At 42.2% G+C, this 20,291-nt stretch overlaps 1 protein-coding gene across 7 annotated transcripts in view; it reads right to left on the bottom strand.

Annotated features, from left to right (window-relative positions):
• The window catches only part of qkia (QKI, KH domain containing, RNA binding a), an 80,048-nt gene that overhangs the window by 47,129 nt on the left and 12,628 nt on the right, over nt 1-20,291 (bottom strand). For all 7 annotated transcript variants that reach the window (XM_066717480.1, XM_066717478.1, XM_066717479.1 and 4 more), the window contains exon 2: nt 9,071-9,213. In XM_066717480.1, coding sequence (XP_066573577.1) covers nt 9,071-9,213 — 143 coding nt within the window. The remainder of the gene's footprint in view (nt 1-9,070; nt 9,214-20,291) is intronic.

Genomic DNA, 20,291 nt, shown 5'->3' with positions numbered 1-20,291 from the left:
CATAGCTCATTTCTCCTGTGTAATTTTAATTATGTTTTGTGTTTTGCACTGCACAGATCAGGTTTTTTTGGGGGCTTTTGGAATTCAGATTTTTTTCTAGGCCATCCGGAACAAAAGAGGACTGCTTCAAAGCAACGGTTTATACACGGGATGCTAACACATCTTACGCATGAAGGCAATTATCAGGGGGCACTTACAAATAGCCAATCGGGGAGTGGGAAGCCTTGGCAATTGTCAAAAGGGTTATAAAATGTTGGATGAGGGATTCAGCAAAAGCATCCCAGACAATTGCGAACCTTAACTACACCAAAAGCATCAAAGTAGAGACAGACCACGTTTTCCCCATTTTCAGGAGGAAGTTGTCACAGTATCCAATCCTGTAAGACTCAGAACTGTGCTTGATCCACTGAAAAGGAGAACACAGACTTATTTAAATTCTCCTCAATACCCGGAACCCCGAGAGAAAATGAGTGAGTTTGATAACGCTCGAATCAAGGTTTTATTTTCCTCCCGATTATGAACATGATTATTAACCCGGCCAGTGGGTAAGACCAAAGCATCCAAGCAGAAATGTAGTCCAATTACATTCTAAGTAAGGTATAGATATTCAGATCTGAAGGTGACCGAGAAAGGGGATTAAACTGATATTTAACCAGCACATTGGCTTGCTCTTTGAGAACACTGCTCAAGGAAGTTGTCACATTATAAAGGTTTAAAACACCCGACAACTTCAGCACACAGCAAGGCCATCGTATGCATGGATAAGGTAATATTCTCCAGGTTTCGCAGAAGTGCATTATTATCCCTATAGGCCTCAGTACTTACTCTGAATATTGGTATTCTGAGAGCCGTGTGGCGATTTTGCCGCAAGGGATTTCCTGACAATAAACGCAATGAGACTGGCCCTTGAATTTCAGAATGTATAAATCTCCTCATAAATAAACAAATCTCTGCCACAGAGCTACAAACATTCGAGAACTAGCGTTAACGACTTAAGAGTTTGTCATTCACTTTCAATGACTGACTGACAGTGTGAAGGAGGCATGGTTTGGTTTCCTTTACTTATTTAAAAGCAAAAAAAGATACACAATGAAGTGCATCAGACTACCAATTAACAACTCCGAGGGCATCTCAGTTTTACCGCTTCACAGTCGAAGATAATTTTCCTACAGCCACTGTAAACCTCAGTGTCCTGACAGATTACACCAACTTCCACACAGGCGCTTTGATCACTGCATAATAAACTTCTGGCGAACCGAAATCCTGTGACTGCATTATTTCAAAAGACAGACAGAAACAAGCATCTATCTTACTTAGAAATTGCTATGGCAACTGGAAAAGTTATGAGGTCTCTGGTTCTGCGAAACGTACGTGGAAAAGAGGATGTTGCTATTTTTAAGGGAGCTATAATCTCCAAACATAGACACTTGTCAGCAGAATTCCAACTCAAATCCATGCGGCTGTGTGTTGGCTCAGCGAAGGCCAGTGTGTACGTCACGCCATTAAACAGTAGTCCAAAACACGTCTAATAAAAGAAGGCAAGTTATCGTGTCCTTGAACATTCATTATCCGAGTTATGGGAACGCGGTGGTGAGCACACCGCCGTCCATAACATACAGCAACAGATGTGCAGGCCGAGTTGATCCTAATGAGCAAAGCCCAAAGCAGGCCAGAAAGCCATCAATTGCAGAGAAACTCTCCAGCCCACCCTCAGTGTTTTTCAATCTTGTCTAATTACGACAGGGGTGAGGGGATCGTGGCACAGGAGAAATTCCTCATCTCTTGACTTGATTCTTGATTTCGTCTCGGTTTATGTTACATCCTCCCCGAAAAGATTCTGCTTCTGAGGATTTCAAAGAAGCCAACTGAAGAGAAAAGTCTTTAACTTGCCCAGTTCATTAAGAATGTATAGAAGATACCTTTTAGATTATTAAATGCTGACCCATCAGCACAAGTTCTCTGTATGAGAAGATTGAATTAGGAATGGTGGTTGACAATTCTTTTGTCAAAAAGAAAAATTGTCCTTATTTTTGAGAAGGGTGGATTGTAATTTAAGACTTTGTGGTAAAGTGCTTTAAGATGCGTGCATGAAGAGTGCTATATAGAAGGAAACTTTGATATTTTAATAGATACCATTTATAAAACCGCAAGACTTATAAAAGATATTCCTTGGAATTGGTATTCAAACAAGAAATAAAGGGGGGAAAATGCAGTACTGCTGGCAAGCAATTATCTACAAAAAGCTCCTGAGAGTGTTACTTTGTTGAAATGTAGGGAGGGAGGCAGGCAGGCAGACTGCATTTCCCTACACCAAAGAGCCCAATTAAAAGTTACTCCACGTTTTTTTAATTTCAATTTCCTGTGCCTGTAGAAAGAAAATTGGAATTACATGAGTCTACCAAGCATGTACAAAAAGTATGATTTCCACCCCCCCAACCTTTCATCCATTGTCAACCAGTTTAAAGGTTCTTCAAGGTCAGTAGAGAAACTAAGTTACTGTGGGTAAAAACAAAAAAAATACAATCTCTGAAAGCTGTGATTCCCAGATCTCCAATTTGCTCTGATCACAAATAATTTTACTATACATATTAGGTCCCTTTTGCTCAGCTCTTCTTGCACAGATGAAAACTGACAGGCTTTTTGTCTTAATGTACGTCGACTGACAAAAATAGGTTCTAATGTCTTCAATAAGACTTTTGTTAAATCCTTAAATGAACGGTAAACGTTCTTTGGTGGGAAGCTAAGAAGAAAGCACAAATCAATTATTTAAAACAAGCTGTCACTTATAATTCTATTAATCCCTGTTAGTGTGGGGTACATTTGCAAGGCTGGTGAAATCAGAATGCCTATTGTAATATGCTAAAAAAGGGAAAATTAATTAATTGATTTGAATGAAAAAGGGTATGCCAACACAGGGCGAGGAAATCTGCATTCCTGTACGTCGACCCCCCTGAATGCATGCCCAAATCTTTGATGTGCGGCAACTAAATTTTGATTAAATCGAGTAGCTTTCTAAAAACCTGGAACTCATTTGCGAAGCTCAATTGAAGCCATTTACGCTTCAGAAATTGTTGTAATAACCTGCAAATGAAGAGAGGGAACAGGCAGATGCACCTACCCTGACAGGCTCAGAACAGCTGACAAGGTGGGTGAGCTTAATGACAAGATTTTAAAAATAAAGAAGTCTAATGACTGTAGTAAACCTACTCCCAAAGCACTGTGTGAGATCCCTGCATTAACAGTCCCGTCAATGGCTTCCACTACCAAGTGGAGGTAAATTTAAGGTGCTTTTTGGGGGACCACAATGTCTGTTTTGATATCGAGTACGATACACTCACTGGCTGACAGGACACGTGCCTGTTCTCGTAGACGTCTGATGCATGACAAGACTAGGTCAGATATGAGGAGAGTGGACAATGGGGAACATTAACATCCGTGTTAACTCCTGCCCCGATTTCACTGGTCCTCCTCAAATCCACCAAAATACATTTTCACTACAGGCCGCTTCCTTCTGGATAAAGCGACTTCTGCGGGTCAGCATTGTTCCAGGCAGGGCACAAGACGTAAAAAGGAAAAAAACAATATTCCACCCCAAGCGGACGTGTGAGTGAGAATAATTGAGAAGCCGTATATCAGCATGTATAATAAGCCCATAAAGTTCCTCCCCTGTAAGCAGTTAGATGTGAAGGCTGCTCAAAACATCTGCATTAATCTCCCTTAAGACTTAATACAACAACGCTACTAAGGACCTTTGTGCAGGAACTCGGCACGCCGATTACGCTGAAGGAGCTCGATTAGGGCTGAAGGCCTTGTTTAACCAGCGCTCTGGTGCTTTGAGCAGCTGTTTGTCTTTAATCGCAGGCTTGTTTGTTTTGCCCATCTGATCGAGGGAAGGGGAACAGGGCTCTAACAAGCGAGTGAAGCGAGGGCATTGGAGATTACAAATATTCGTTAATCAGATTGTGCAGCTCTCCTGCTTGTTTCATACCCCCCCACCCCAGTTTGCTTTGGAAACTTTAAATAATGAGATCCAGCTTTTGAAAGCTGTGGTTTCACTTCAAAACACTCTTCCATGGAGGTTTTATTTTCCTCCTTTTCGTTCCTTCGCAGGGCCTTTCCACCGGTTTCCTACACCATGTCCGATTTCATTGCCTCAGTAGAGAAGTGACTCGAGCCTTGGATTCTTCAGCATTGGACATCTTTTCAGAAAGCCCCCCCACTCAAAGGGTAAAACTACTCAAGAAGACAGAAGCCACAACAGAGCATCAGTCCACACCGATGTAGTAGTATGAAACAGATGGCTGTAAACTCCAACTCCTGCAGAGTTGGACAGGAGGTTTGAAGTATCAGAGGAGCCATTCCATAATTCACCCTCGGTCACGGCAATATTAAAATGCATGCATGTTGAACATCTTCCTGGGTCTCCCACAAGTAGAACGGCACTAGCACAGGAGGGGAAATTTAACCAACCAACAAGCATCTCAGAAAATGAGTTACATCTCAAAGCTGCATGCCATGCCAATCTTTAATCCAATGACGACAAAGATCTAATTACTTGGTCTCAGAACTAACATTCATAGGGGTAGAGGCTTCAATAGAGCTGCTGGAGTGAAGCAATCCCTGGCAGGGGGAGTGATGCTGAACACTCAATATGTGCGTTCTCAACACAGGCCCTGGCAAACGCCCGGCGAGGCAGCGTCGAATGTCTGGGGCCTGGGAGGATGTCTCATAAATCTGAGAAGCAGCAGGGAACACAAAACAAATAACCCCATCATGTACAACAATCCCCGTTCGATAAGGAAACATCTGCGACTTCCCAATTTACAAAAAGGAACAGGGCGCCTTTTTTTTTTTTTCTTTTTTTTTTTTTTAAAACAATGTCGTCGGCTGATCTGTTCCATCTTCGGAAAAAAAAACTCGGTCTAATCTAGCAGTAACAGCTACAGTAGTGCTCCTTTTGGATGCTTTTAAAATTTCACATCTTCACTTGGGTTTTACGCTCGACAATGTCCAAATAATGCTGCAGCTGAATACCGAAAGAGAAAATAAACCAGTCGAATAGAAACATTTTAGACATCATGAACAGTAGAAATGTGAACAGTATTGACACGGTGACAGCATGGATTCCTGGATTACTGGATAGCATCAGTTGGAGCTATACATAGCTATAGAATAGATCCCTTTGGAATTCATTTGAAAATGCTCCCTTTATATAGCATTCAAACTAAAGACTGGCGATTATAGCTCTGTAGCAACACGTATACCAGAAAAGCATCACAGAGAGGAAACTAAACGACACTCTTAAACCGCAGAAGTTAGACTACCAATAGCACACGACCACATTTTCCCAGTGAAACCAGAGAAACTTCTCAACCGTCTAGAGGTTTCTGCCAATGTTACACACAAGAAACAAGAGGCGCCATGATCGATGGAAAAATAAATAAATCCAAGCACTTCCATAAAGAATACTCCCCTCGAATGAAGAATGCACAACCAGGGATGGTAAATAAAAATAAAAATGTAGAGATCAGCCGATTGCTTTGTCAACGACCAGACGGCTTCTCACACTTTATAAATAGAAGAGCGGAGGCCTGCGCTCGGGAGGAAATACAACCGCTGTGTATTCATGGTGCAGCCAGTGCCCCAAAAGATACCTTGCTGAGTGAAGTCAATTTAACGCCATGTGTCAAAGTGGGTATTTGATTATTAGATTTATTAAAGGCAGAAAACAAGTCTCCTGGTTGTATTTTAAATGTGCTACTTAACAAAGGCAAGGGTGTGCTGCTGTTGCATGAATTAAGGATGGGTATCTTATAATGAGCTTGTTAAAACAGAGAGGAGAGACCTAAACACTGCAGATATTGAGCTTTTCGGTATCTCTGTAGCATGTCATTTTTATTTTATTTTTTTGCAAACGCAAAATGCCCTGGCATTTGAAGAAGCCATTAAGTGGGCTGTGAAATTAATAAGGGCAGTTTTTAAAGTACTGAGGCCTTATACAAATTTAATTATCAGCAATTAAGAGATGAGCTTTGCGATCTGGTTCGAGATGAAAAGGGAATCATACAAGGATGTTTCTTGATGTGGCATCTTGAATCTAGTCTTCTAAAACTGCTGCAATATGCCCAGTGATCCGGCAGAGCAAAGGAACATCCGTTTTACCAATTCACCCATCTTATATCGTCAGCTCTAAATTATGGATGATTTCTTAAAGTTGAACAGTTGCCCGTGTCTTTGCGGATGCCAAAGCACTTGTTTTGGTCGACTGAGGGAGCACAGAATGTAGTTCACCGATTTGTTTTCTTTTCCATCCCAAAGGAGTACAGATCTATTCAGGAAGGATTCTACTACACATTTGAAAGATCGTGCATTTGAAATCGCTCCCTTGTTTTCAGTCTCACACACGGTTCCCTCAAAATTAAAATCAACGTTTAGTTTGTGAAATGCGTTTCATCCCCCAACTGTTTCAGATTTTTCTTCAGGGCTCTGCAACGTAAACATATGCATCACTGTGACTCACTAGATCCACCTGGGACCAATCCCAATTGTTTTTTTGTTTTTTTTAAATGCAAACGTACACCTTCACAAACAGATTCCACGGTTGTGCTGAAAGGGCCTAAACCGTAGCTGCGGAGGTCACGCAAGGACTCATCTCCACAGTATCTGCTGCTCCACACATGTGCGTTGAGGATCCACACTGCAGACCGAAAGCACCGTGGGATAGAGTTCCTGCAGGATGTGAAGTTTGAAAGCACTGGCTCATCTATAATGAGAACAGATGTGGCACATTTGTGGGCTAAGATATGGGTCCAAAAGAAACAGCGCCCACCCCCAAGGGTAGTATGAAAGATGCCGGATTAACCACAATAACAGGAGGGGGTGGGGGGGGGTAGAGGAAAGGAAGGCGACAGGCTGTGCGTGTATTAATCTTGATCAGGGGCTAAAACGGCAGTGTGGTATTTGTGAGGCCGATTTGCCAGAGTTGAGAATCTTATTTATGGTACCAGTGGCCCGTGCGGTTTAACAGGGGGGAGGGTATTGCAAGCCAGCATCAAGTCCTTTATCGGGCCTGTCAAGGGGAAAATGCATTTTCATGCGTCGCTAGTCCAATATCTAGCTGCCCTTCTTCCAATGGCCAGATTAGAAAGAGAAATGTCTATGCTGGGAGTGCAACATGGATATCCGTCCACAGTGACCACGCAGGATTAGTTGGTGCCAGGGAAATATCACAGCAGACCCCCGGACCCCGCCCCCGAGTTACGAAAGGGACATCTTCGAAGTTTCCTCAAAGCCAAACCATCATCCAGATAACGGTACGAGGCCAGGCCGTGAGCAGTGGAAGGGTTGTCTATAGGAGTTGGGGTCCCATCCACTTTCGCCCTGATTTGCAGAACACAAAGTAGGGCCCGGCAGATTTAATAATCGGAGCACTGATATTAATTCGGCCGACATTGGCCTTTTACAGAAATATCTATAAAATCGGCAAATATTCCACCGATAATGCAGATATTCTCTCAAACTATTGGCTATTTTTTATTTTCAAATTACCACAAAAACCTTCCTCAGACTTCAGACACTAAATAAATACCAGTTTATTTGGTTTTACAGTCGTTATTATAATTTACAATTTTTTAACAGTTATGGTGCTTTAGTTCCCACTGGAAGCTTCCAACTCCACAGTGATTCTCCTGCGCAGCAACACCACGGTGACACCCCCCCTCCCCTGAGAAACACAGGGCTCATAAACCATTAAACAGGTGTTTTACTAAAACACTCATAACTGATTAAAGTGTTTTTGTAAGATGTACTGCATTTGAGTATTCATGGTTTTGATTTTTTGTCATAAATTAAGATTTCCGTATACTATGGCAGAGACGCACATTTTTTATGAAACGTTAAATCTCTTTTAAATATTTTAATTACTATTGTAAATTAAGAAAAACAGAATGTTCACTGAAGATGTTGACTGGATATCAGCATCAGTCTCCTAATGACAAGCAAGCTCAGATCACAGAGAACAATCTAAAGAAAATCAGTGAAAAACACATCACAGACAATGTTGGATAAAACCAAAACTATACATTATATTTATAAAACTGTTGTTTCAAATCCTACATCGTGTTTTGGCTGTGATTCGTATTGCAATACGTTTAACATAAATAAAAAGTAAAATTAAATTAAATAAAAGTTACAGTTTCGAGGGCATTTTTAAATACATTTCTTTAAAGCAAGTGCAGCAGTGCTGTGCTGCTGCACTATAATAACCTGCCCCCGTGTGAGCGGCAGTGTTGAGCACTGAGCAGGACTTGTGAACCCGATACAACCCGACAAGTGTAAAATGCAAATATAACCCAAACCAGCACTTAACACTATCATTTATTTCTTCTAATGTATAGAACATGTATATATATTTTTCCCTCTATTCTCCCTTATTCAGACTTAATTTATTTTTACAATATTTGATTTGTAGTTGTTTAAGATGAAAATTAATGTTGAGTTTGTTTTTGTTTTTTTATGTAAAATGCAAAAGGCCTGCCTTCAGTGCATATTTGACAATTTTTCTGCATAGCATTGATCCCTGAAATCTTTGTCAATGCGTTTTGCATACTAACCAAAGAAAAAAGTAAACATTGGCAGATATAAAAATCGGTAAATCGGGAAATTTAGCTTCCCAATTATCGGTATCTGTAAAAAACTGTAAAAACCGGTCAGCCTCTACAAGTACACTGAAAACTCCCCAAACATGTGCGGGTGACGAAAGGTCAAATCTGCATGTGATGAGAGAGTCAGAACACTGTGTACTTGTGTCATCCTGTTCAATGCTCCGGTGAAGTCTAACAAGGACGTTTGTGGTGGGATTAAAGTGAAAGACTTAACCATTCCTTAGTACAGTTTTTGGTTTCTTTTTTTTGGTTTGTTTATATATAAACGCTAACGTGCTGAATTCTTGGCCTGCAGTCGCCTCCTTAAGCCTGATAACTGTAGGCAATGAGTGTTCACACAGCAAATAAATGCAAATTAACCTGGAACAAATGCATGGGGGGGGGTGAAAGTATATTCAAATACTTACATCTGGATATTCTTTTACAGGCACAAAGAGTTTTTCTTGTAGATGTACAATAGGTCCCATTGGCTCTGGTAATTCCAAAGGGTGCTTTTCTACAAGGCCGTTGACTGTGTCGTTGTACATGTCTTTCCGTACTCTGTTGATTTCTGGAAAGAACAAAAGAACCAAAACAAAAAAAACAGTTAACAGATGAAGTTTTGCAATAATTTTACAGGGACTGGAATCTAAACGTGGAGATGACTTTCCAGCATTACACATTATCCTGATTGCTCATTGTTTTTTAACCAGAGACAGAGGCATTCTTTAAGCCACTGACCAACATGTTGCCCAAGAGCTTCAAGACAGAAACTGCCACATGCTCTTCTGAAATGGGGCTGAAAAATGACCTTGAAATGGGTCATGACACCTGCAGGCAGTGCACAGCAGCTACACAGACACTATCATTGTAAAGTACAACCAGGCTAAACAGACAAAAAAAAAAAAAAACTGTCACTATGATGTGATTTAACCCACAGAACTGGCTAAATCGCCCAATATAGTGGTAAGACTGCATTTTTTAATGTGGCATCTAAATGTAAATCACTAAATCACCCAGCAGGAAGAATGCATTCAGGACAGAGGAGTATGTTCAGGAAGTAAAGTGTTAAGATCAACTGGACTCCGAGTCCCAAGACACTTGTCTACTTAAATCGTACGTTTCAGAATGAAAAAAGATCATTCACGCTGAAATATGCCTGTGACTCTGATCACACTGTCAGATAAAACAAACGGCTGCAATTGTACAGGCTGCCGACATGCGTGGGGAACAGAATGAGACGTTTCGAGCAAAACAGGCTACACAGACACTCTGTCTCTGCAAATATCTGAGGCATGAGCTCATCCCAGCGCCGGGACAAGACTCCCATTCATTCGCCAGCAGCCAGGGTCGTGTGCAGAGGAGAGTGGACCGGTCTGTAGCGATGCAGCGATTAAAGCAGGAAGCACAGACATTGGTCACGGTCGGAGCTACCCACACTCCCACTGGCTACACACAGTAGAATTTTATTCAGTTCAAAGAAAACCAAGAAAAGAAATACAAAATAAACCCAAAAGCAACAGTGATCACAACAGTAACAACTACAGACCTACAAAGACAGTTAAGATTTCTATTAATCCATCTGTACAGATCGAAAAAGCACTGCAGCCTCACGACTCTAGAAAAAAAAAAATCATTCGGGTGTTCGAGAGATCACCGACACCGCAAGTGCAGGGGGGTAAAGGGCAGGTGAGATCAATACTTAGACACATGAACTTCAGCAAGAGAGCAGGGTCCATGGCCCACTTTTAGGATTCAAATTCGGCCTAAAATGTACGATGTGGGACAATTCATAAACTACACTTTTTATCATGCAACTTATTACCTTGCCGAGAATTACGCAGCACGACTGATCTGCAAACTTTTATAATTCGCCTTCAATAGTATAATCATGTCCACTAAATTAAAATGTTTAAATAGATTAAAATGTACAGGAGAATGTCTGGAATCTGGATGAACCATAAGCGTGTCGATGCCAAGCCGACGTGTCACACACCCCATTCAGAGACTGCCCCTCCGTTTGAGGTACCCTGGTGATTAATGCCACTCCAGAAGGGAGGCTCCACTTTACAGCAGCTGTAGAGAAGCACTGGTGCAAACGCCCAGGGAGCAGCACGGGGAGGGAGGCCATGACACCCCACTGCTTCTGAAGAAGGGCAGGGTAAAGCAGGACAGTAACTAATGACTGTGTGCTCGTGATGGGCAGGAATTAATGGGAAGTTGCAAGCAGCAGTTAAAAGGAGGTCATGCTGCACGGTAGCATTTAGCCACCGTGAGGAGGAGGTGGTAGCGGCCGTTTCTAGCGCAACAGGCCCAGCAGGCCACTTGACAAGGACGCCGGCGCTGAACTCGCACAGGCACTGTAGCAAAGCCTTGAACTAAAGGGCCATCAGATTTATTGTGCCGCATTAGATAACCTTGACAGTGAGATCCAGTAAATCATACATTTCTTCAAGGAGAGGCACAAAGGGATGGAGGAATATTACATTTCACATCAGGTCGGACTGGTTTTGATTTTAATCTGATGTATTCTGCAGTGTGTTTGCCAATCGAGCCTCGTGGCGCTGCGACCGGGGGGGGGGGGGGGGCAGGCACTTGGTCAGTTTATCACAGGAAGCGAGAATGCATTTTCTGTGATTTTATTCCATCCTGCTTTAATAAGAGCTGCTGACTGACTGCCTCAGATGCAGTTTATCACGGGGAAGAGGGTGAACTCTTCACCCGTGGCGTCTAAGCCGAGCGTGGTTCAGACAAGCGCTTCAACACTCGACACCGACGATTCTCACACTGCAGTGCTTGAGCACAGGACGGAGCAGGAGAAGATTCACCGTAAATTAGCATATTCACTTTGAAAGAGGTCAATGGTGGTCGTAATTATACTGGTTCTACCACAAATCCTGACTTTTATCATTTTCACAGTGAGGGGATACTTTTGGGTGTATACAATTAACTCGCTGCACACAAGGATCCCGAGAAGTCACAAGTATCCATCCCCCAGATTTGCTCAGACAAAAAAGGCCTGAAATCCGACACAAAAACAAAAAAACCTTGTCGAACATAGTTTCTTTATAATCTTTCAATCTTTTTTTACTGGTAGTCACATTTCCTTAAGAGGGGGTGTACTCTGCATTGGGTTGAAAGCCTGTCTCTCTTGAATGCATTCTGAACACCACCTTCTACAGCTGACTAGTCAGAGCTGCAGTCTTCATTTACTAATAATTGTCATTCCTCTAAAAGCTTTCCTGATGAAAAGTCTCAGGTCCCCTCCCACCTCTCTCTCCCCTTGCTAAAATGCCACATTAGCATAAAAAGGCCACTCGGCTACAATCCAGCGAGATGCAGAACACATGACAACCTCTAATTTCAGCTTCCAAGTTTTTACAGTGAATCTTTTTTTTTTTTTCGTTAATGCTTGGTTTCCCAAAAAATTACCCCCTGCCTTCCTCGCTTTCAAATCATTTGTCTTTGTCCTCCTCAGCAAAATGGGAGCTTCAAAAGGACAAAATTGCTTATAATGCGTTAAGATCAGCCAAGCAAAAAATAAAAAAACAAAGCTAAAAAGGCAAGAAATAATACATAAGGGAAACAACGAGGTGGAAGAATCTCGGCTAGAATCCGATTCTCTAAAACCCGGCTCACCAACAACTTGGATTTCAGAAAGTTGGATCCTGTCAGTGATGAGTTTCTGCACAATTAAAAATGTGCATGTTGAACTGAATGATACCGATGCAGAACTGCTTTGACACTTCACTGTACTGCAGCAATATGCCTTAATGCTTTATAACTGAAGCAAAAATTGCTAATGGAGGGACGCTCCTGAAAATAAATTAGCCACATCTGTGCCTTTGCTACATTTGTGCACAACAGTGGGACGCAGAGATTTAAAAAACAGGAAAAACTTGTCACAGCCACTCTGTTAAGCAAGTGTGTGCCTCTGTCTGGCACAGGAAAGTGTTGTTCGGGAAACCGTAACCAGGAAAATGTCAGTCACACACCAGGCCATAACTTGTACGTCTCCACACAACTACACATTAACAAAGAGAGGGGAGAGGCAGGGAGGGTGGTCAATGTCAAAAGAGTGTCGTATAAAATCTGATCACAGGATATCTGGCTGAGAACACAGTACTTTATGGATAGCAGTTACTGTACTTTAATTGCCTGAGAATGCCTCGGATTCAATTGCGCAGTCTCGCCCTCACTGGTGTATTCAGCTCATTTTAATTGCATTCCTGGGCAGCTTTCTCCTGAACCCCCACTGCCAGCACAGGACCGGTGTCATAGCAATGGTGTGGGAGTGGCCATGTTCACCTGACTGCTACCATTTATACAAGGATCATGACAGCAAGAGGATGAGGCAAAAGATACTCAGCAATTTGCTGAAGCTGCTGTTGCAGGAGAACGCCTACCCTTCAGACACCCAGCCATGCACGCGCTCTAGGTTTGACCCTGAAGACCCTTCCTCTCCGATTCTGACACTTGAATGTTCACATCAGGAGTTATGACCTGAACGAATAAGGGTAAATGAGCAGCTTTCAAATTGTTTTTTCTCACATAATATTTAATCTTTCCCAAACCTACAGCCTCACTCGATTTACACCAGCAAATGTTTATGGTTATATATCTGCTAAAATCACCAGTCATTGTTTTATGTATTTTTTAACCTGCAGCAAAAATCTAAAAACAAAAATTACCCTGTATGTCTAGCAACACTGCAAGGTTTTCAGTTGGTATGCAGCTTCACTGTACACAACAAATCAAGGAAACTAAACTGCCCATCAGCCTCACTTTCCATTTATTCTTACAGACTCCCAAAGCTCATCTGACCTCCATTGCCCTTTGTATAATACTGGATGCCCGTATTGTGGGGAGAATGGTCAGGGTATGCCAGCACCTTGTCCACAAGTGCCCTCCTCCGCCAGTGGCAACCCCACCCCTCTAATGTCCTGGGCATGGGCCCCGACTTAAACCCCCCCCCATGCAAAAAGAAGGGACCTTTAAAAGACTTTACTCTGGGCTACAGTGGAAATGGTTTTCATAATTATCTGTCAGTTTTTCTATAAAAACTGTGGAAGCATATTTAAACAAGTATAAAATCTAGAAGAATACTCAAAGTAAATTGTCAACACAGTCCTAATAAACAAGGTTGAGCACTGAAAGGCTTTTGAATTTGACTTCAGAAGGCAGCTTTTTACAGATTTCTCTGAACTTTTTAATACTGCTCAGGTCTGTGTTTTTTGTGAACATGTGATCTTTTTTCAAAAACATTTTTCTTCTTGGATCCAAGCAAACAAAATGATCAAAATGGACCCCGGTAATTCATACAGTTCGCTTTTCCTAGCAATGAGATTGACACCAGGTTCTCGGGTAGGAGGGTCAAAGTGCAGTCTTAAATCAGGGGTCATTCAAACTTGCCTCCATCTGGACTAATCTGGGGATGCGCTCAAAACACAAAGTGGCTTCGAGTCAAGGTGCACTTACATACCAGGCCTGCGCAGCAGCTTTGTTTTCTGTATAAACTAACAAAAAAACTAAAAACTCAGTTGGAACCAAGTCCAGAAGACTCTTTGGTGCCATACCACTTGTTTTACAGCCAGAGAATTCAGACAATATGGTTGCTACAGGACAATTTAAACTAGTAACCCAAGAAACAACAAAACAAACTAAATTTTCTGTACATGCATTAATAAGGAGCCAGCCTGCAGTGGAAACGCACTTTTCTTGAACAAAATGCTCTGGGCTGCACAAAAACATTCCTTCCAACTCCTCCTAAACACAGGAAAGCACTATGTTCAGTAATTAAATAGCTCATTAAGGATCTAGTTGTAAAACACTTATTAAAACATAAGGCCTGCACCATGTAAATAAATAACAAGACTGTCAGTGTATGTATGCGTTTCGTAATTTCCCTGTAATTTCCCAGTCTATTAGAAGTCAGAAGTACATTTTCACATTTTAAAATGGGGAAAATATAACATACAGCTTTTTAAAAAATAAGGGGAAAAATAAAACCTCTCCGCTGCGGTTGCCAGGTTTAATGTGCGGTTGGAAAGGTAGGACAAAGATACCGAGATAGGTCACTCTGCTGCACAGCTTCCTCACAGCTGCAGCCTTAACCTCTTAGCAACATCAAAAAGATAACCTCCTACACAGCTACTGTACAAATTGCACTAAAGGTCCACTTGCTATTGGTGGTCTCGTGCTCTTCCCTTTCTTACAGTGTGCGCGCAGTGCATGATGCTTCTGTTTCTGAGCAGACTGCAGTTCTTCAGGCTGGCTGACTACTACAGATGTCTCACTGTGGTACTCTTTGGGAGGTACAGTGGGGAGCGAGCGAGTGAGAAAGCATTGCAGGATCCTGCGAAACCTAGGGGTGCAGTCATGTAGAGATGGGCAAGACAGTACAGGACTGAACAAGCCCCGTGGCTCACACACTCACACAAGACCGGGGGGGAAACAAAACAAGAGCCCAAGTCATCTTAAATTACGACACTTCCTGTAAATTAGAAAGCAATTTAGATAGTCGCTTTAAATGTGGTTTCTACAGTGGCTGTGCATTTTAAAATGACCATACCATTTCAGCAAGGACAATAAAACTGAAAACCCTGAAATTCAACAAGGGACCAACCTCCGAGAGAAACTGCACACAATGGTCTGTTCAACTGTTCTTTCCTTTTGTTAGCTGAAAACCAGAGCTTCAAACAAAAGTGAGGAGAACAATACAATGCACTTGTCAAGAGCAGGCAAAGTCTGCTAGAATCACCTAGGCAGACATCTGAACTACTGTGCAGTGACAAACTGGCAGTAATCTGTGCTATCAGACTGCTGCTTAAGCCATTTTAAACTCCGATTCATTACAGGAATTAGGCACTAATACGCCTCACCTGAGACAGCAGACTTTAAAGCGATTAAAGAGATCCAAAGCAAACAGGAATAGCAACTTGAATCAGTTCAGAGCTCAGCCCCCTCCACCAGCCAGAGTTGCTGCTGGATTAATCTGGTACACAATTTCATCTTTCTGGCAAACACTGACGCAAGCAGACAAGATTAGAGCCAATCAGTGTGAAAGTGTGGGCCGGACATCATTTAGCAACTGTACAAGTCCGGCCCCCCCTCCCCCCTTTGAAGGGATGCGAGATCAGGCGCTGTAGTTACACGTGCAAGTGGATACAGAGCCAAGAGCGTCATTTACAGCGGTTTTAAAAATTACATTTCAGGTGATCAGCCTTTGAAAACAAATCGTACTTCAAACTTTTTTCCTTATTTGCTTATCAAAAACTCCCAGCCCTGACATAAGTCTCAAATGCATTTTAAATTTGATAAAATTCCCTTCAATTAAAAAGAGGGGGGAACCGATTATCATTTTCACACAGTATATTCCATTTTGTTATAGTGTCAGAAGTAGCAAACTTCTTCCCGACACAAATGAAGAAAAGAGGATTCCAACTACACAAAGCTCGGATTGATCAAACTAGTGACAATTTATTTAAAGCCTAATAAATTATAAATGAGAGCTCGAGCTGCATGACAGAGCAACATTTGAGTAAATTCAGCTAATGAATGCAAGCTCAAACACTGAGCTCACATTTTTCAACCTAGTAAATCTGTCCTCAAAAAACATTAACTTTTTATGGTAATAACATTAGTTGCTTTGGGATACTTTAATACAAGGTACCAGTCTGATTGAGAGCCCGAGAAGACTAGTGTCCCCATGATGGTCAATCAAAAACCGAAATGCCAGAGGAAGGGTGAGTCCCGTAACTCAAAAGATCTACTCGCTTGAGAATTGTCATTTTGTGCCAGAGCAGCTCACACAAACCACAGAGGAGGACACCTCTTACAAAACTACAGATGCCCTTTATTTGACACATTTAGATTCTAAATCAGAGAAAAACCTCTGGAAATGTCAATGAAAAAAATGGTGCGGGGAAAAAAAAAAAAAAATTTGTTGGACACTGCAGCCAGGAGGTGCGTGTGGTATTAAGTGCCAGAACATCCATGGGTGCAATCTGGCATTTTAGTTCTCCCAACTGTGCACCACATGCACTCAAGCACCCTCCTCTACCGGCACCCCTTCCTTCCTTCCTTCCTTTACCCCCGGGACGAACACGCACAGTCATGACACACGCACGGCTGTCGACGCATGCAATTCACTCGAGGTGGCAAGATTGTGCGCCAGGGATTCATGGGGAGAGGAAATCTTCCCTTATCCCATCCTGTTCCTTCAGCACAGACGCAAAGATGCGCAGACCGCTCTCTTGGCGGAGTGAGAGGAGTGGTGGAAATCACAGGCACATGTAAATAAATAGAGCAGCGACTGAACTGACCCAGAGTTTATGCAGTGGAAAGGTGAGGAGGGGAAGGGTGGCAGGAGAGAGGAGATTAGCATTAGTGGAGCTAAACTGCGGACAAAATAATGATGTTCTGTGCGATAATGCAGGACACGCAGGCATTTACACAACTACCAATAACAGAAACCGGCCGCAAAAGACAACCTTATTCATAGCGCGATTGAGAACTATTTTACAGGGTATTTGACTGACAGATGCAGATATTGAAGGAGAACGAATATACTTTTATTCTGTTCCTTCATATGCAGCACCTGCAGAGATTTCCTACAGGATGGCCTGGGTGTCACACTTCCTGTTCCCATACACAGCTCAGTGCAGACAGCACTCAGCTACAGTCCTAATCACCTCCAGTCTCAACACTGACGCCACACTCCAGCACATTTGTGTAGCAGGCCGAAGGAAGTGTCTTACTCTTATCGCAACACTCATCTTGTGGACTAAACTTTCAACTGTTCCTAGAACACCATGTGCTACATAAGGTTTTCATCCTTTTTCCATGGCTAGATTCACAGAGACTGATTTATATTAGTTTGGCCTTTGTTATGATTATGAACAATAGTACTAAATTCATTTTTTGTCTCTAACCCCAAGAAAATATAAATGGGGAATATTTGTGTAGGATTAGATTTAAAACTAAATTAAACACCGATACAATTCCATTGTGTCCGTTTGGTTTAATTAAGGTCTTGATGTAATGTATATAATTACACATTTCTGACAGTTGCTCTTTGTGAAAGGATTGTTCTCTTTGGTTTCATGAGTGCACCCCCGCGGTCTTTTTATAAAGCACATCATGCAATCCTCTGTGGATTCATGACAATCAAAAGGCCAGCCGAGTCGGGATCACAGAAAGGTTTTAAGGATACCCTAAGTGCAGTGTGTGTACAGAACGAGATTGTCTGAAGTATCGAGCAGGTGTTCCGAGAGCACCGAGCCGAAGCGCCTTTCCACTGTGAAATAAGAGTTAGCGGAGTGGCAAGTAAAAACAAAAATTACAACAAACGACCCGAAATAAATTATTTTTCCTCCATCTGCAAAATTTGATTTACTCCGCTGACTACACTGGCTCCCATGAGTCTCAGCCTGGCATGAACACCAATGAGATTATTGTTCTTGATGGTTGCTTAATAAACTTCCAGGGGAAATGAATACAGTAACACAGCATTTTGACTGCATTCTTCATTAAATAGCATGGTGCGACAATAGGAGCCAAAGCATCTGCCAAATGGTTTCTTATTAATATCCACGCGCTCTTGAAGTTACGGATGTTTATGGTGTAAACTGCCAACTGCAATGTGGCTTAATGTGACTTTTGGCAACAGTACAGGCTTGCAAACATGACAGCTCTGTTAAGGTTTGTCATACCCACTTAGCTGGTGTCAGTAGCTTCTGTCTATTTAAAAGAAAGCAGGAAAAAAGGGAGCGCAAATAAAAGCCTATCCCTGATCTTTCATGCATCTCGGAAACAGCCCCCCGAGGACGTCTTCTGTGGTCCCGAAAAAAAAAAAAAAAATTGAGCAGGTTGTTCCCGTTATTGTTTAGCATCCTGTTAACAGCAGCAAAAATAGAAGGGGGAGGCAGGGGATTGTAACAAAGAGGATGCACATTGAAGCGAGAGAAAAAAACAGTACGTTTCAGTCTCTAACCCAGATCAATGCTCGTTTATAAAACATGATAACCACGCTACCGTGGATGGCTGTGGGGACCGTGCCTCAACTCTACCTGTGTGAGGAGAGTCAGATTCCTTTTATGGACTTTTTTTTATCCTTAATTATAAACTAAAGGCTCCCACTCTGACCCCCCACTCCCAGTGATGTGGTTGCCGGGAACCCTCGTCACAAGGAGAGCACCTCAAGTACTGACAAGTTCACACCATGTTGGCTTTTACAACGGCATGCTGATTAACACAGGGTTAGTGAAGGTAGGCGAGTTTGTACTGCAGTTGCTTTTCCCCCCCACAGTAAGGAAGCTACCATCCCTGATAGAGTAGGAGCTGAAACTAAAACCACAGGCTTATATTTATTTCAAGGCAGACTTATCCATTTATTCAATTGTATAACTTCTGGTCTTCACTGCACAGTCTCTTCACAGACACAGTTGTGTTTGTGTTATGAATACACACATTGGCAGAACTTCAACTCCTGACCCCAATCAGCTTGCACAACTGAAATTTAAAAAAATATATATCCCCCGTCCTTTTCTCTTCCCTCACTCTTCCGGATTCAGAAAATGTGCCACCCCTGGGTGAAATACCCCAGCCAAGGTAGTCAGAGAGGTGTGAATCTGCAAGTTGAGAGGGGAAGAGGGGGAGTGGAGGTGGTGTCAGAGAAGCCATTTGAAAAGGAGCCAATTTAGAAGAAAAGTGAGATTAGTTCAGGAATGGTGCCTCGGGCTCCTACCTTTTCATTGTGACTGAGTAATAAAGCAGAATTACTCCTTCAGCGAATTAATTCCAAGAGTCAGATTTGAGGAAGACAAACAATAAAAAAAGCCCCAAAAAAGTAGTATGGCAAGGGAGGGGGGGGGGTTTGCCGAATTGACAAAACAATGTGCTTTAGAGACATTTCAGTTCAAGTGGCAAGAGTATATAAATAGGAAACGTGTGGTGAAGAATTCTTCAGTCGAGGGTTTAATGGGACTTTTTACAGGCGTTCCGCTGCCGATTTTCTTTAAATTGCCATGTGGGGATTCTTTAACAGACCCAGGACTGCTGATTGCATTATGAGCTGTACTTGGTGGGATTAGCACATTTTCTGTTGCACTGAAGCATTGCCTTTCTTGAGTCTCAGCAGGTTTTTCGAAGGGGTGGCTAAACTCCTGCAGCAACACAGGCCTTTGTAACTTTCAGAACCTGAACTACAGGCTATGTGAATGGCAGTTTAAATCACAGTAAAGTTCTGTTATTGTTTTAATGGAACAACCAGAAATGCATAATGGGAAGATGCCAAGGCAAACGGCAGTGACACAATAACAGTTACTGGCACACAGTTCATGTTGGTTTAATAAGAGCTCTATATAATGAGCAAAACTTGGAATGTATGAAACTTTTTCCTGCTGTGGTTAAAATCCACCTTTTCACTAGCGTCTCCTCAAGGCCACAGCATGATGCAGTTTCCAGACACTGCAGTGGTTGAGCGTGCTCCGTTTTGTGCTCGACATGCGTCACATACACATACTATGTAAAAGCAACTCATTTCAACACAGCGTGTCTCCGCACCTCAATTCAATGCTCAATGTAGTGAAGAAATACATTTTTAATCCAGCATTGGTTTCACAGCATTAAATAGTACTACAGGTTAAT

The sequence above is a fragment of the Amia ocellicauda genome, chromosome 11 (genome assembly GCF_036373705.1).
Source record: "Amia ocellicauda isolate fAmiCal2 chromosome 11, fAmiCal2.hap1, whole genome shotgun sequence".
NCBI lineage: Eukaryota > Metazoa > Chordata > Actinopteri > Amiiformes > Amiidae > Amia > Amia ocellicauda.
The sequence above is the reverse complement of the archived record's forward strand: the minus strand, read 5'-3'. Positions and strand labels throughout refer to the sequence as shown.